The 16,759-nt window shown below is 32.1% G+C and overlaps 1 protein-coding gene across 2 annotated transcripts in view; it reads left to right on the forward strand.

Annotated features, from left to right (window-relative positions):
* The window catches only part of LOC114334048 (uncharacterized), a 39,936-nt gene extending 24,118 nt beyond the window's left edge, over positions 1–15,818 (forward strand). For both annotated transcript variants that reach the window (XM_050662494.1, XM_050662493.1), the window contains exons 6-7: positions 8,453–8,689; positions 15,358–15,818. In XM_050662494.1, the coding sequence (XP_050518451.1) occupies positions 8,453–8,689; positions 15,358–15,808 (688 nt within the window). In that variant the 3' untranslated portion in view covers positions 15,809–15,818. The remainder of the gene's footprint in view (positions 1–8,452; positions 8,690–15,357) is intronic.
* The last annotated feature ends 941 nt before the right edge of the window (positions 15,819–16,759 follow it).

Consider the following 16,759-nt stretch of genomic DNA (forward strand, 5'->3'; position numbering starts at 1 on the left):
AAACAACTATTAAAATTAATACAAAAAATAATAGAACAAAACAGAATACCACAAGAATGGAGATCAAGCATCCTAATACCTCTCTTCAAAAAAGGAGACAAATCAGACCCGGAGAATTACAGAGGGATTAACTTATTAAACACAACATTAAAATTAACAACCAAAGTGATAACAAACAAATTGAATGAAATTATAACATTAGCAGAAGAACAACAAGGTTTTAGGTCGGGAAGGTCATGCACTGACGCTATATTTATAATGAGGCAAGTTCAAGAGAAATCGTTGGAATACAACAAACCGGCATATTTATGTTTCGTGGACCTTAAGAAAGCATTTGACAGGGTCACATTAAAGGACGTTATCCACTTGTTATACTCGAGAGAGGTACCTCTGGGAATAATTAAAACGATAGAAAACATCTACCAGAACAACACAATAAAAGTAAAAGTGGAAGATGAACTAACTGACCCAATTGAAGCCGGCAATGGGATAAGACGGGGTGATTCCTTGAGTCCTTTATTGTTCAACCTGATCCCTGATCATGGACGAAATAATAAAAAAAGTAAGAACTAAAAAAGGATACCAAATGGGAGAAAAACAACTTAAAATAATCTGCTATGCGGACGATGCAATACTAATCTCTCAAAGTGAAGATGATTTACAACGTATGCTGCACCAATTCAACATAGTCGCCAGAATATTTAACATGTTAATTTCCTCAAAAAAGACAAAATGCATGGTTATAACAGCAGATCCAATAAAATGTAAATTGAAGCTGGAAGGTCAGATGATAGAACAAGTGATGGAGTTTAAATATCTAGGCATCACACTATCTAGCTACGGAAGGCTCGAAACAGAAGTGGAAGATCAAGTGAATAGATCAAACAGAGCCGCAGGTTGCCTGAATGATACAATATGGAGAAATAAAAATATTGGAAAAGAAATGAAAGGCAGAATTTACAAAACAGTCATCAGACCAATAATGACATACGCGGCAGAAACACGACCCGACACAGAGAGGACAAAAAGATTGCTCGAAATAGCGGAGATGAAAACCCTTCGAAAAATCGATGGTAAGACTCTATGGGACAGAGCTAGAAGTACAGATATACGATGGAGATGCAAGGTGTATAACATTAATAACTGGGTAAGAAACAGAAGAATAGAATGGAATGACCACATAAGCCGAATGACAACAAATAGGGTAGTCAGGACAGCGAGAGACGGTTCCCCAATAGGAAGACCACGAAAACGATGGAACGACAACTTACTAGAGGCACATTGAAAAAACAGACAGAGTCATGTCTATACAAAAAGAAGAAGAAGAACCTTCTAATGAGGAAGTACTAAGGAGGGCTAACAAAGCTAGAGAGGGTCAACTTCCAAATTCTGTTCTATTAGATTTATCATATACATAACTTGTTTTGATATTAGTCTATTGATTATGTACTATAGAAAGGAACTACAACGTTAACGGGGTATTATTATTTCATATGGTCAATGAATCTCTATATATGAAAAAACCGCGGAGTGCTACCATTTAAAGGGGTGCGTTTTTGAGAAATGGGTGAATTAGTCCCTGGGCACAGGTTACATTAGGGTGAGTTCTATGCACTTTTGGTAGAAACACGTCTACATAAAAATTGTTCCTGGTTAAATTTCCTATCTAAATATAACTTTTTAAAGTCAAAGATACTTTTCGTTTACAAAAATATATTCAAAAGAAGAAGAACACAGAAACAAAAAAAAAGGAAATTTTGTTTTTTGTCCCCTAACTTTTGTCCACGGGGATATAGGTATAGACATTGCTTCACAGAAAAAAACTTACATATTTTCTCTTTAAAATGGTGTTCGGTAGAGGTCATTAGGATTTACAGTTTTCGAAATATGATGTCCTTGATATTTCGCAAAAATATTGTTCTTTAACTTTTTTCTACGTAACTTTAGGCATATGCAATGGTACATATAAGAGGAATAGAAATCAATTACCTTTAAAATGGTCTACTGTATAATGTTGTACGACTTCTTTTAAAGAGGTTATCTTTTTTAAGACTTTAAATTATACTTTTAACGAGTTTTTATATTTTTTACGATTATTTTTTAAATTTCCCATTATAACTTTTTTTTCTACATTTAGGTATATATTATATAACAAAAAAGAAAGCTTATTCTGTTTACTTTAAAATAGTGTATTATAAAAAATTCTAGGATTATTTTTGAATAAGATGTGCTTTTTCAAAATGTAATAAGTACTTGCAACGATTTTTGATTTTAGGATCATTTTTTAAATTCCTTATTATAACTTTTTTATGTGATTGTGTGTTATGATTGAATCTTATTTTTATAGGTAATACTTTGGATCCACTTGACTCGGTCGGACAAACTTCAAAATATGGATTAATTCCAATATTTTCTGTCAAAGTTCCTGCACCACAAGCTTTGCTTGAAAAAGTGACCTGTAAATGTACCAAAGGATGTACAAAAAACTGCGGTTGTAGAAAGATAGGAATTAGTTGTTCAATCTTCTGCAAAGGGTGCATGTGCATGGATACTAATTGTGGGAACTCTAAGATAACTGAGGTGTCAAAGGAAGCTATTGAAGCTAATGCTAACAAAAGGATGGAGTTTGATTTTGAAAATTTTTTAAATGTCAACGTTTAAATAATTTTAACTAAAGTGATGTTTTCTAAGACTAATGTTTATGTAATTTTTGTAAAAGAAATAATTTTAAATAATACAGGTAAAAAAATATCAAAAAATCGTTCACTCGGTTTCCATTATGTATTTAAATATAGGTGATACACCATTTTAAAGAACAGAAAGTAAGCCCTCTTTATTGAGCAATATATAGTATATTCATGTACAAGAAAAAAAAAGTTATTTTGAGAAATTTCAAGAATAATCGTAAAAAATGTAAGAAATAGTATTTTTTATATTAGGTATTTTATAATCCACAGAGAACGGCAGTTCTCACCAGTGGCGCACAACACTCCTACATGCGACACTATATATACACGAAATTTTCGATTTTCTAAACCTGACTGAATTGAAAATTGGGCCAAAACCCATCTTAAAGTTTAGGAAAAGAGTCGTCCATTCATATGTCAACCATCAATTTTGGTCCAAGGGTGTGGATTTTACGGCCCTTCCCATTTAAAGCCTGTTTTTCGTTCTCGTCCCCAAAACTCCCAAAAATTTCAAAAATTTAAGCCCGACCTTTGCGGCTTCTGATAGCACAGATAATTACCTTTCCAACGCATGTTAAATTTTGAAAATCGGTTTTACCATTCAAAAGTTATCGAGCTGAGAAATATGACTCAATTTTTATTTAAAAAATTGAAAATGTTTGTGGATATGTATGTATGTATGTATGTATGTATGTATGTATGTATGTATGTATGTATGTATGTATGTATGTATGTATGTATGTATGTATGTATGTGTGTGGAAAAGTTACACCGATCTGAATGATTTTTTCTGTGTTTCAAGAAGGTGTGAGGGCCGATTCAGAACCGGTCTAATTTTTGACTTCCGACTACCCTTAAGCCAGCTAGAGGGCTAGGTAGATACAAAATAGCATATTTTTTGGGCGTATATATCTTAGGTTCAAGGAAAGACAGGAAAACCGCAAATACACCAAATCAATAGCGTTGAATTAAGCTTTTAAATGGTGCATAAGCGATCAAGCTGAGGCATATACACTGCTCACCATAGCCAAAAAACTGAAAAAGTAAACTTTGAAAATTTTGGTTTTTCGACAATTACTCAAAATTTCAACCTACGAATTGTGCCAATAACTGAGCGTTTGTAGAAGGACTTAGGACGCGTCTAACGGTGTATACTTCATATCTGGGAAAATTCGAATTTTTAAGTTATAGGCTTCATAAGTATGATCAAATCTATTTCTTATGGGAAAAACGGGTTTTCAAGCTCAATAATTCCTGTAATACGTTCAGTTATCACACTCGATCTTGGATGCATCAGATACTACTTATCAATACGTTTCAAACTCATGTTTGGTGATCAACATCAGGTAAGCCGTTCAGAAGTTATAGAGCTCCAAATGTATAATTAGTCCAGGAACTGTAATTTTTCACTTCGCAATTTTTACAGAATGGATAGATTTGTTTGAAAATTTGACAATAAGTAGTGGATAGTCCAAGGATCAAAATCTATATGATGCAGAAATACGCTTTTACCATGGGGTGGTTGCCACCTCATCTCGAGGGTGGAAATTTTTTATTATATTTTGACCGCAAATGCTGGTAAAAATATTAATTATAAGCAAAAAAATGTTCATTATACATTTTTTTCATAAAATTAATAGTTTTCGATTTAGTGGTTATCGAAGCTATTAGTTTTATATCGAACAAATTACCAGAGACCGGCAGTTTTCGCCAGTGGCTCAGAAATACACCCCCCTACACGCGACACTATTATATGCACGAAATTTTCAATTTTCTAAATCTGACTGAATTGAAAATTGTGCCAACTCCCATCTTAAAGTTCAGAAAAAGACTCACCGATTTATATGTCAACCATCGATTTTGGTCCAAGGGTGTAGATTTTACGGCCCTTCCTATTTAGGGTCTGTTTTTCGTTCTCGTCCCCAAAATTCCCAAAAACTTCGAAAAATTAAGTCCAACCTTTGCGGCTTCTAATAGAACTGATCATTACCTTTCCAACGCATGTCTAATTTTGAAAATCGGTTTTACCATTCAAAAGTTATCGAGCTGAGAAATATGACTCAATTTTTATTTAAAAAATTGAAAATGTTTGTGGATATGTATGTATGTGTGTTTAAAAGTTAAACCGATTTGATATTTTTTCTCTGTGTTTGAAGAGGAGGTCAGGCCCGATTTAGAACCGGTGTAGTTTGTGACTTTTGACCACCCATAAGCCAGCTATAGGACTTGGTAGGTACAAAACAGCATATTTTTTTGGGGTATATATCTTCGGTTCAAGAAGAGACGGGAAAACCGCAAATACACCAAATCCATAGCGTTGAGTTAAGTTTTCAAATAGTATCTAAGCTGTCAGGATTAGACATACACACGGCTCAGTATCGCCGAAAAACTGAAAAACTAAACTTTGAAAATTTTGGTTTTTCGACAATTACTCAACATTTCAACCTACTAATTGCGCCAATAACTTAGCGTTTGTAGAAGGACTAAGACGAATCTAACGGTGTATACCTTATATCCGGGAAAGTTCGAATTTTTAGGTTATAGGCTTCATAAGTATGATAAAATCTATTTCCTGTGGGAAAAACGGTTTCTTAAGATCAATAATTCCTGTAATAGCTTCAGTTATCATACTTGACCTTAGATCCATCAGATACTACTGATCGATACGTTTCAAACTCATGTTTACTGATCAAAATCGGTTAAGCCGTTTAGAAGTTATTAAGCTATAAAAGTATAATCCAATTAACGATTATTCCCGAAATGGTTTATGTAGTTGTAGTGGTTACGACGCTAAATTTGATCTGGCAACGGGCAATCCGATTTCATTTACCGGCCATCTCAATATTTTTGTTTCAATCTATTTCGAATAGAAAAAAATCTAGTGTACATTCGATGGATACTAGATTATCTGGGATATAATGCAACAAAGGTGACCATTTATAAAGCTTGACGTGTAATAGGTAGTGTGACCAACTCCAATTCAGTCGAACTCGGGACAAAGCTGAAAAAATACTTAAAATCCGGGACTTTTCAATGAAAATCGGGCCATGTTTTTCAAATATAGAACTTTAACATCATCATTTTATTGATAATTTAACATTTTTTATGTTGACAATGATATTTTTGTTGGGATTAAGCAACAATTGATTGTAATTATAACTACATTTTTCTTAGTTTTTGACGTTTCGACTCCCAATCCGGAAATCGTTCTTAAAAAAGGAAATTTTTTATGTGGTACTAGTATTACAAAGAGCACTGAACGCTAGAATGCTGGAAAAAAGACCGGTTGGAAAGCCAAGAAAGGGCTGGGAAGACACAGTAAACAGCGACGCACAAGCACTTTTAGGAGTCCGTGTATGGAGAAGAGCAGCCACATACAAACAAGGGTGGAGGCAAAAAATAAAGGAGGCCAAGGCTCAATTTGGGCTGTAGCGTCGTAGAAGAAAAAAAATTAGTACATATTACATTCCAGACATTGTCGACTTTTTTGCGTCCCACCAATTCAATTTAATGTGAATTCTTAAAAGAATAACGTACCTATTCAAAATTTCAAAATAAAATTTTACCAAAACTTTGAAAATTCGGATGGCCCGGAAGCCTTGTTCGGGACACCGGGACACGAGTTCGTAATTTGAGCCATGTCCCGGATTTTTCGGGCTAGTTGGTCACACTAGTAATAAGGGAAAATTGCATTCAACTTCATACATTTAATTTATAAATAACTTTGAAAAACTCCTGATACAAGAATAAAAAACCGCTAAACGCCGTAAAAATGAGTGGCGCATAAAATATTCCAGCTACAAAAGATCTGATATGAATATTACGTGGCGCGAAAATGGATTTTCATTTGATGCAAAACAAAATTCTAGTTTTATTTTAAAAGATTTTTCCATAATATTTGCTAAATTTGAAGTAAACGCGCCACAAAAGAGTTTTAAAATGCAAACTGTATCAAAGTTACTCTTTTGTGGCGCGTTTACTTCAAATTTAGCAAATAATATGGAAAAATCTTTTAAAATAAAACTAGTATTTTGTTTTGCATCAAATGAAAATCCATTTTCGCGCCACGTAATATTCATATCAGATCTTTTGTAGCTGGAATATTTTATGCGCCACTCATTTTTACGGCGTTTAGCGGTTTTTTATTCTTGTATATAATATGTAATATAATATTATAATATATATATATATATATATATATATATATATATATATATATATATATATATATATATAATATATATATATATATATATATATATATATATAACAAGGAGAGGTTAACGCGAGTTTATAGATATCGGCATGGCTCGCAACAATGAAAATACAAAATATGCATAAGATGGAATGCAACCACAGACACGTGTTTCTGACTTATTAGTCGTCATCAGTATGGTATAGCCAAACAGGAGCAACGCAACCAATTTGTGGCTGTAATGTTAGAAGACCCTCAGGATTCGAGAACAACAACTAACACATCCACGGAGGAAGGTACAGCTACCTGAGGAGCCATGTCGAGGAACCATGAGTTGCGAGCCATGCCGATATCTATAAACTCGCGTTAACCTCTCCTTGTTTGATTTTAAAACGTTTTAAACGTTTGGCATTGCTTTCCTCAGGTAGCTGTACCTTCCTCCGTGGATGTGTTAGTTGTTGTTCTCGAATCCTGAGGGTCTTCTAACATTACAGCCACAAATTGGTTGCGTTGCTCCTGTTTGGCTATACCATACTGATGACGACTAATAAGTCAGAAACACGTGTCTGTGGTTGCATTCCATCTTATGCATATTTTGTATATATATATATATATACTATATATAATATAATACTATATAATATATAATTATATAATAATATTATTTTATTTTTATATTATATTATAAAAAATCGTTAAAATATTAAACCTTGAAAAACCATAATCTCTTTAAAAAAAGTCGTACAACGTTATACAGTAGACCATTTTAAAGGTAATTGATTTCTAATCCTATTACATGTACCATTGCATATACCTAAAATTACGTAGAAAAAAGTTACAGAACAATATTTGCAAAATAACAAGGAAAATTGCCCAAAATTGCTGTGAGTGGCGAATTTTGAAAAATCATATTTCGAAAACTATAAATCCTAATTACCTCTACTAAACAACATTTTAAAGAAGAAATATGTAGGTTTCTTTTCTGTACAGCAATGTCTATACCTATATCCTCGTGGACAAAAGTTATGGAAAAAAAAACAAAATTTCTTTCTTTTGGGTTTATTTGTGCTTTTTCTTTTGAATATATTTTTGTAAAAAAAAGTATCATTGACTTTAAAAAGTGATATTTAGATAGCAAATTTAACCAGGAATAATTTTTATGTAGATATGTTTGTACCAAAAGGGCATAGAACTCACCCTAATGTAACCTGTGCCCAGAGACTAATTCACCCATTTCTCAAAAACGCACCCCTTTAAATGGTAGCACTCCGCGGTTTTTTCATATATAGATGTCTATTGACCATATGAAATAATAAAACCCCGTTAACGTTGTAGTTCCTTTTAGCTATCTTATTTTAAACATAATCAATAGCCTATATAATTTCAGTATGTTTTCTTGTTTTCTCTTAGCTCTTTTGGGCGCTATTTTTTGTCAGTTATTTCTGTTTTCCATTGTTTAGGTACTATTTATTAACTCAATTCACTAGGAACTCTTTCTGTTATCAATTACTCATTACATATTTTATAATAGCAAAATGTAGAAATCTATATTACTTATTTAATTTTTTAGGTTATGGGGGTCTATACAGGAAGTCAACAAAAAACACACCGCTGCTAGTAAAAAAGGCTCGACGTATGGTCTATGTAGAATATCCCAAGCAGATATGGCGTTTACACAGTTTGGATTTATGGGATTCCAAGTAGCAAGGCCAGGAATGGTTGGGTTGCACAACGTCACCGAAGAAGAATGGAAAGCTTTCATCCATGTATGGAGAGTAGTGGGATATTTAATGGGAATAGAAGAAAGGTATAATCATTCATTAATTCATTCATTTATTTAGCATTATAATCCCTGAGGATTATAGCTGCCTCATGGAGTTCAAATTCCTATTCTTGAGTGAGGATTACTCCTCTATGTCATTTATAGCTTGCTGTGAGTCTTTGCTGCTATCTTGGCTCTTTTCGATTTCATCCTGTCCTTAAACTGAACTTTCGTGTCTTTAACATTAATAATTGTTCTTATAACTTCTTCTACATCATCCAGCTATCTTCTTCTAGATTTTAGACCTTCCTCCATACTGGCCATAGTGATGTCCAATTAGTTATACTTCTCAACATGTCTGGGTGTGGGCGTCTCTGGTTATGTATTATCCATTCCAAGCGAAAAGTCTTATGTATCTGACTATATTTTCTCCCTTTAACTCTTCTTCAATTTTGACACTTGTTTTCATTCTTCTCTCTCTCTCTCTCTCTCTTTCTCTCTCTCTCTCTCTCTCTCTCTCTCTCTCTCTCTCTCTCTCTCTCTCTCTCTCTCTCTCTCTCTCTCTCTCTCTCTTGTTACAATGTGACCTAGTATCGTTCTCATTACTTTTCTTTCAAATTTCAGAAGGCTATCTTCCTCTTTCTTGTTAATCATCGTTGTTTCTATCCCATATAATGCAACAACAGGTCTTATTAAGGTCTTATATAGGTTCATCTTTGTTCTCTTAGAGTATTTCTTTTCCGTAGATTTATAGTCCTTTTATACGTTATTTTACGTTTCAGAATTCTTTCCTCTATTCACTATTTTCCGGTTATTCCTATTGTTATTTCTGAGTTGTTTTGTCATTCTTCCCTATCGTCATGTAAGTAATTTGTTTTGTGCTAATTTATCTCTAGCTTTATTCTATTTGCTTCCTTATTTAATTTTTCAACTGCTTTTATAAGTGTCATCTTTGTCTTTGCTATGATGAGTACATCATCTGCAGTGGCGTGCTGGCCATATAAACGAAACGGTGCAATCACCGAGAGGCTGCGGCCTCTTGAGGCCGGTTAAATAAGTACCTATTTTTCAGAAAAATTTTATATGTAACAAAATTTTTTTTTAATTTATAATCGAATGATATTAACAAAACATTTCAAGAAAATGTAATTCTTTTTTAAAGCTAGCCAGTTTAGAAACCTGGTCGGAACCATTCTCATCCGGGCAAATTTTGTTTGGTGTTACGCTCACAAACTTAACTTAGTTATTTGTGATGCTACAACTAACATAATTATATGGTTCATTTTTTAAATAGGAGGAGTAAACTCAAAAGACATTATATTATCGCACCCAATAATGTCACTATAAAAATAACCAAACTCATCTTCTTTTTTGGTTGATCATGTCGCTAAAGAGTTCTAAAATCAACCCGTGTTGAGCTGGCCCCCCCCACTTGCAAAAATTAAAAAACAAATAGCCCTGATTTATGAGCTATTTATGAGCTCTCATATTCCGCAAACTAAAAATTTTGAGCTCGTTCCACTGAGCAGGAATTTAATACCCTTGGTGGGGGGGGCTGAGTCAGCCCCCCCCACTACTTAAAAATAGGAATATTGAATCGGTTTTTGCGGCAGAATTACGAGCTATTTATGAGCTCTTGAAATTATATAGTTTCGATTTTTGAGCTCATCCCCTTCACCCCCAAACAACCCTTTAATTGATTTAACTTAAGAGAAAGATGCTGAGAAAACTTAAAATATATCGTATTGCGAATATAATTCCTATAGCTTATATACTCTAAGAATAAACTATTAAATCAAGAGCATTTCGATTATTGAGCTACAACCCCTTCGCCAGAAAACCACCCTATCTTCCCGGCTTAAGAGAAAGTTGTATTTAAAATGCGTTAAACTAATTATTTGGCGACTACATATCATTTAATAATTTATAAGCTTCCAAATTACGCGCATTTAGATCAGTAAATTGCAATTTATTTTGTATAGTGCAGTCACTGAAGGTAAAAATCAACGATTACCTTCAATTTCGATGAACCTTCATCGATTTTCACGAAAATTGGTCAGTGGTTAGAGGATACGTCAAGAAACAAAGGTGACATGGTACCACCTTGCGCCTTTACCCTGAGGGTGGATACCGCCCCTTCTCGGGGGTGAAAATTATTTTATAAAAAATAAATGCACAAATCAATAAAAGAACAAATTAAAAGCAAAATTTATTATATAAAGTTAATAAAATAAGTCAATACTTTTTAAGTTATTAAAGATCAAAGATTTTAATTATTTGTGAAAAAAATGCATGTTTTGAAAAGTTTTTTGTAAATCACTGAAAAACTTTAAGTTTTTACAAAAAAGTTAATAGTAGTTTAATTCGTATAGCTTATATTCTAAGAATAAACTCTTAAATCACGCGTCTTTCGATTATAGAGCTACAACCCCTTCGCAAGAAAACGACCCCATATTCCCGGCTTAAGAGAGAGTTGTTCTTAAAAAAATTTAAATTAATTATTTGGCGACTACATATCGTTTAATAATTTATGAGCTTGCAAAATATACGCATCTCAATTATTGAATTGCCATTTTCTTTCTATAGTGCAGTCACTGAAGGTAAAAATCAACTAGTACCTTCGATTTCGGTAAATCTCCATTCATTTTCACGAAAATTGGTGAGCGGATTTTGATACTATCAACTTTTTCTGCATCTTATTTTGCATAGGTATTTCTAAGTACTTTGACAAGTATTTAGTACCTAAGTGTTATAAAATGCATCTCTTTCCCGTTATTTAAGCTTGAACCCTTAGATTTTAACAGTCGCGGAAAAAAATATACATTTAATTATCAATAACTTACTTTAAATTAACATTAAAGGGCTTTTCAAGTAATCAATTTATTATATTTTTTATTAGCTTCAATTTTAGTGATGAAAACTTTTTTGTAAAAACTTACAGTTTTTGAGTCATTTATGAAAAATCGCTTAAAGCATGCATTTTCTTTCCAAAAATTAAAATATTTGATCTTTAATAACTCAAAAAGTATTGATTTATTTTAATCACATTATATAACAAATTTTGCTTACAATTTGTCCCTCTCTCGATTTGTGGGGTTATTTTTAATAAAGTAATTTTCACTCCCGAGAAGGGGTGACATATACCCCAGGCTAAAACCCCAAGTTGTTATTGTCAATTCGTGAAAATAAATGGAGATTTACCGAAATCGAAGGTACTAGTTGATTTTTACCTTCAGTGACTGCACTACAGAAAGAAAATGGCAATTCATAATTGAGATGCGTATATTTTGCAAGCTCATAAATTATTAAACGATATGTAGTCGCCAAATAATTAATTTAAATTATTTTAAGAACAACTCTCACTTAAGCCGGGAATATGAGGTCGCTTTCTTGAGAAGGGGTTGTAGCTCTATAATCGAAAGACGCGTGATTTAAGAATTTATTCTTAGAATATAAGCTATACGAATTAAACTACTATTAACTTTTTTGTAAAAACTTAAAGTTTTTCAGTGATTTACAAAAAACCTTTTCAAAACATGCATTTTTTTCACAAATAATTAAAATCTTTGATCTTTAATAACTTAAAAAGTATTGACTTATTTTATTAACTTTATATAATAAATTTTGCTTTTAATTTGTTCTTTTATTAATTTGTGCATTTATTTTTTATAAAATAATTTTCACCCCCGAGAAGGGGCGGTATCCACCCTCAGGGTAAAGGCGCAAGGTGGTACCATGTCACCTTTGTTTCTTGACGTATCCTCTAACTACTGACCAATTTTCGTGAAAATCGATGAAGGTTCACCGAAATTGAAGGTAATCGTTGATTTTTACCTTCAGTGACTGCACTATACAAAATAAATTGCAATTTACTGATCTAAATGCGCGTAATTTGGAAGCTTATAAATTATTAAATGATATGTAGTTGCCAAATAATTAGTTTAATGCATTTTAAGTACAACTTTCTCTTAAGCCGGGAAGATAGGGTGGTTTTCTTGCGAAGGGGTTGTAGCTGAATAATCGAAATGCTCTTGATTTAATAGTTTATTCTTAGAGTATATAAGCTATATGAATTATATCCGCAAAACGATATATTTTAAGTTTTCTCAGCATCTTTCTCTTAAGTTAAATCAATTAAAGGGTTGTTTGGGGGTGAAGGGGATGAGCTCAAAAATCGAAACTATATAATTTCAAGAGCTCATAAATAGCTCGTAATTCTGCCGCAAAAACCGATTCAATATTCCTATTTTTAAGTAGTGGGGGGGGGCTGACTCAGCCCCCCCCCACTAGGGTATTAAATTCCTGCTCAGTGGAACGAGCTCAAAATTTTTAGTTTGCGGAATATGAGAGCTCATAAATAGCTCATAAATCAGGGCTATTTGTTTTTTAATTTTTGCAAGTGGGGGGGGCCAGCTCAACACGGGTCTAAAATCAACTGTTTTTCATATAAAAGCAGACTAAAAATCTAAAATTTAAAGGAATATGGCAGAAAACACAAAAAATCGCCGATATATCTTAATTAACCTATGAATGTTAAATGCCATTAGTTTAAAAATTTCACAAATGTCAATAGTGTCAAAATTTTATAATTTATTGGAGTAAACTTGCCTATGATTGAACCAATTACAAACAAGCATTACAGCGCGGTAAATTTGAAGTACTGCTCCTATTTAAAAATCGAGGTTTAGAATCAACATTGTTTGGACTATTAAATGTCATTGCTTCTTTTTTTGAGATAGTTATCTGAGAATGGATGTTTAGAAAAAATATTGCAAAAACACAAGACTTAATTTTAGTAGAAGATAATTCAGTTCAGAAAGTTTATTTGTTGAATTAATTTTAAGTTTAGAAGAGATTATTAAAAACAGTGGTAATGACAACGCTTGTGATTTATCTAAAGCTCTAAAATCCTGATTGCTAAAAAATTTTTGAGGATATTTACTATCACAACTCCAACTGAACTAATCGACGAATTTGCTCAAAAATCTTAATGCGGAAATTATTGCTTGACAGTTAATTATTTTACAAAGTAATTGCAAAATAATGTTTAGATTATTGCGTTGTATAAACATTTAAAACATTATTATTAAATTAAAGTATTTGTACTGTACTACTTTTATTTGTACTCTATTTTCTAATTGATTTACTAAAATTCAATTTAAAGCATAATTGAAAAATTCATAAAATTGTATTTTCCTTTTATCTTAATTACACTAAATTCATATATTTACAGTGAGCACGTAAAGGTTGGAATAAATTTATTTTCTCGAGAATGGACGACTTTGGAAAAAAATTCCGAAACAGATCAATTTTTTTTAAATCACGACTTTTTGGCATATATATCATACTAGTGACGTCACCCGTCTGGGCGTGATGACATCATCGATGATTTTTTTTAAATGAGAATAGGGTCGAATGATAGGTCATTTGAAAGGTAATTCAATTCTCTATTCAGTAATATAAACAATAATATCATTATTTATACAGGGTGTCCAAAAAAATTTATTTTTCTGTGAATTAAATTTATTGACATAAAAAGAAGAATATCTGTAATTTATTTAATTCAAAATACATTTTACTGCTATTAGAAAACAGGAAAAAAATGTTTATTTGATAAATAAATATTGTTTTTTGCTTAAATTCAATATTAAAGCAGCCATCCACTTGCCTCTTGACAGTTTGAAATTTAATTTAAGCGAAAAGCAATGATTATTTTTCAAATAAACATTGTTTTTTCTGTTTTCTGAGAGCAGTAAAATGTATTTTGAATTAAATAAATAAAATACATTCTTCTTTTATGTCAATAAGTTTAATTTAAAAAAAAATTTGGACGCCGTGTATAAATAATTATGTTAATGTTTATATTACTGAATAGAGAATTAAATTACCTTTAAAATGAGCTATCACACGACCCCTATTCTCATTTAAAAAAATCATTGATGACGTCATCTCGCCAAGATGGGTGATGTCACTAGTATGATATATATATATGCCAAAAAGTCGTAATTTAAAAACAAAATTTGACCTGTTTCGGGATTTTTTTTCCAAAGTCGTTCATTCTCGAGAAAATGAATTTATTCCAACCTTTACGTGCTCACTGTATATTTTTTATTTAGGAAATTATGGTTTCTGCCTTACTACAAACAATATTGTCATATATGTGATAATATTTATTATTTGTAAGATTGCTTATTCTTAAATAAAAAACAGCGCATATTCAAAAAAATTTCATTGAATTCCAAGTTTTATGTTTGGTTTAAAAATAATTTATATTTTTGTTTTATAAATAATGAATAAAAAATCCTGATAATAGAAGGTAAAATGAGGATGGGAGGCCGCTTTTCTATAAAATCACCGGGCCGCTTTAAAAGTTCCAGCACGCCACTGATCATCTGTGTAATATACAGTAATAGTATATTATACTATTACATACTTGAACTTGATCTGTAATAATGTTTTTGTTTGCGAAGTTTGTCCCCCTTATTATTGCTTCCAATATCAGGTTACACAGTGTCGGGGAGATAGAATCACCGTGTTACACGCCTTTGTTTACTTTAATCTTCAAGTTGTTCCGTTAAACTGATCTTTGCTGTGGTGTGGTGGTGTTCTTTAGGCTCACTGTTAGAGAAAGGTATATACATATACTGAATGAATTAATTTTTTATCTCTTTTCTTTTACAAAATTTTCAGTTAACTAATATTCTACTTTTCAGATTCAATATTTGCCGTGAATCAGTTGAAGAAACCAAAGAAATATGCAACCTTTTAATAGACAGATCATTTTTTCCTCAGGTCGAGAAAAGAGATCGCACCTATTTGAAAATGAGTAGACATCTGATACATGGTCTTTGGACAATGAATCCAATACTAAGATATAAAGTAATGATGAACTACCTCTATGATTTACTTAAACCTGTAGATGACAACAATAACCAGAAAATATTGGAGAGCAAAGAACACAAGAAGTTATTTGACATGAGTCTCCTTCTGAGATTTAGGTTTTGGATTATAGGATTTGTTTTAACCATAGTATTGAAATACAGTATTTTTAGAATAATTTTTAATTGGCTGGAGCATTTGGCTCTGTGGTTGATGGAAGTTTGTCCATTTTTGGCTTATTATAGTTTTGGTAAAGCTAATACCATTGTTAAAATAAAAGTTTAAAAATAATAAATTTAGTATTTATTAAATGGTTTTTGAAGTTATACTTCTTTACCGGCGATAGAGGGTAAATTTTTATATGGGAAAACCTAGTGACCGGGCGCATGCGCATTATAACTTTGTTCTGATTGGATGTTCAAATGACATGTCAAAAATTATTCAATATGGTGGCTGTGGCACAGCTGTAGTTAGATTATTTATGGTTGTTGCGTTTTAAAATTTGTGTGAAAAGAAACAACAAACAAAAGTTAGTTAATAGTTATACTGCCTTTTTAAATAGTTTTCATATACCTATATTTTTGGACTTTTGGACTATTTTGGACAAGGAAAACTCATTCTAATTTGGTAAGTACCCAGTGGCGGCCCGTGAGGTAGTACCATAGAGCCATGGCACTACCTTGCTAACTATCCATAAACATATTTTTTATCTTCAAAACTTTTTAATTCCTGTTAATTTTTTTGTGTGTATTTCTTTTGATCTTCATAAATTATATAAAATATGGCAACTATGGGCGCAATACAATCCCTGCCGACAGCGGAGAGTATTCGACAGGAGAATCTCCTTCGCGCCGAAGTCAGTACTGGCACGACTAAAGAGAGAAAGATTTTACGAGCATTCTATGTAAGTGACAGAGAAAGAGCTATATTGGACTATTAGTATACCTTAACATTAGAATCTCTGTGCCAGGCACGAGGGTATGAAGCCAGGTCTATTTATTTTGAGTTTCTTTACGTGCTGGTTTGTCGCTTTTATTATGTATATTTTCCGTTAAAAAGTTTTTGTATTTATAATTAAACTTTTAGTGCATCATGATCGTGGGTATTTTGATAATATTTTGATTATTTCTTAAGTTTCATTTATTAATTGACAATAAAGATTAGTATTTTAAAAATTTTTTTGGTGGTTTTTCGCTAGAAAAAGAACTACAAATGTTATAAGGTGTTGTGGAGCTT

Source organism: Diabrotica virgifera, chromosome 9 (assembly GCF_917563875.1).
Source record: "Diabrotica virgifera virgifera chromosome 9, PGI_DIABVI_V3a".
In the NCBI taxonomy this organism is placed as follows: Eukaryota; Metazoa; Arthropoda; class Insecta; order Coleoptera; family Chrysomelidae; genus Diabrotica; species Diabrotica virgifera.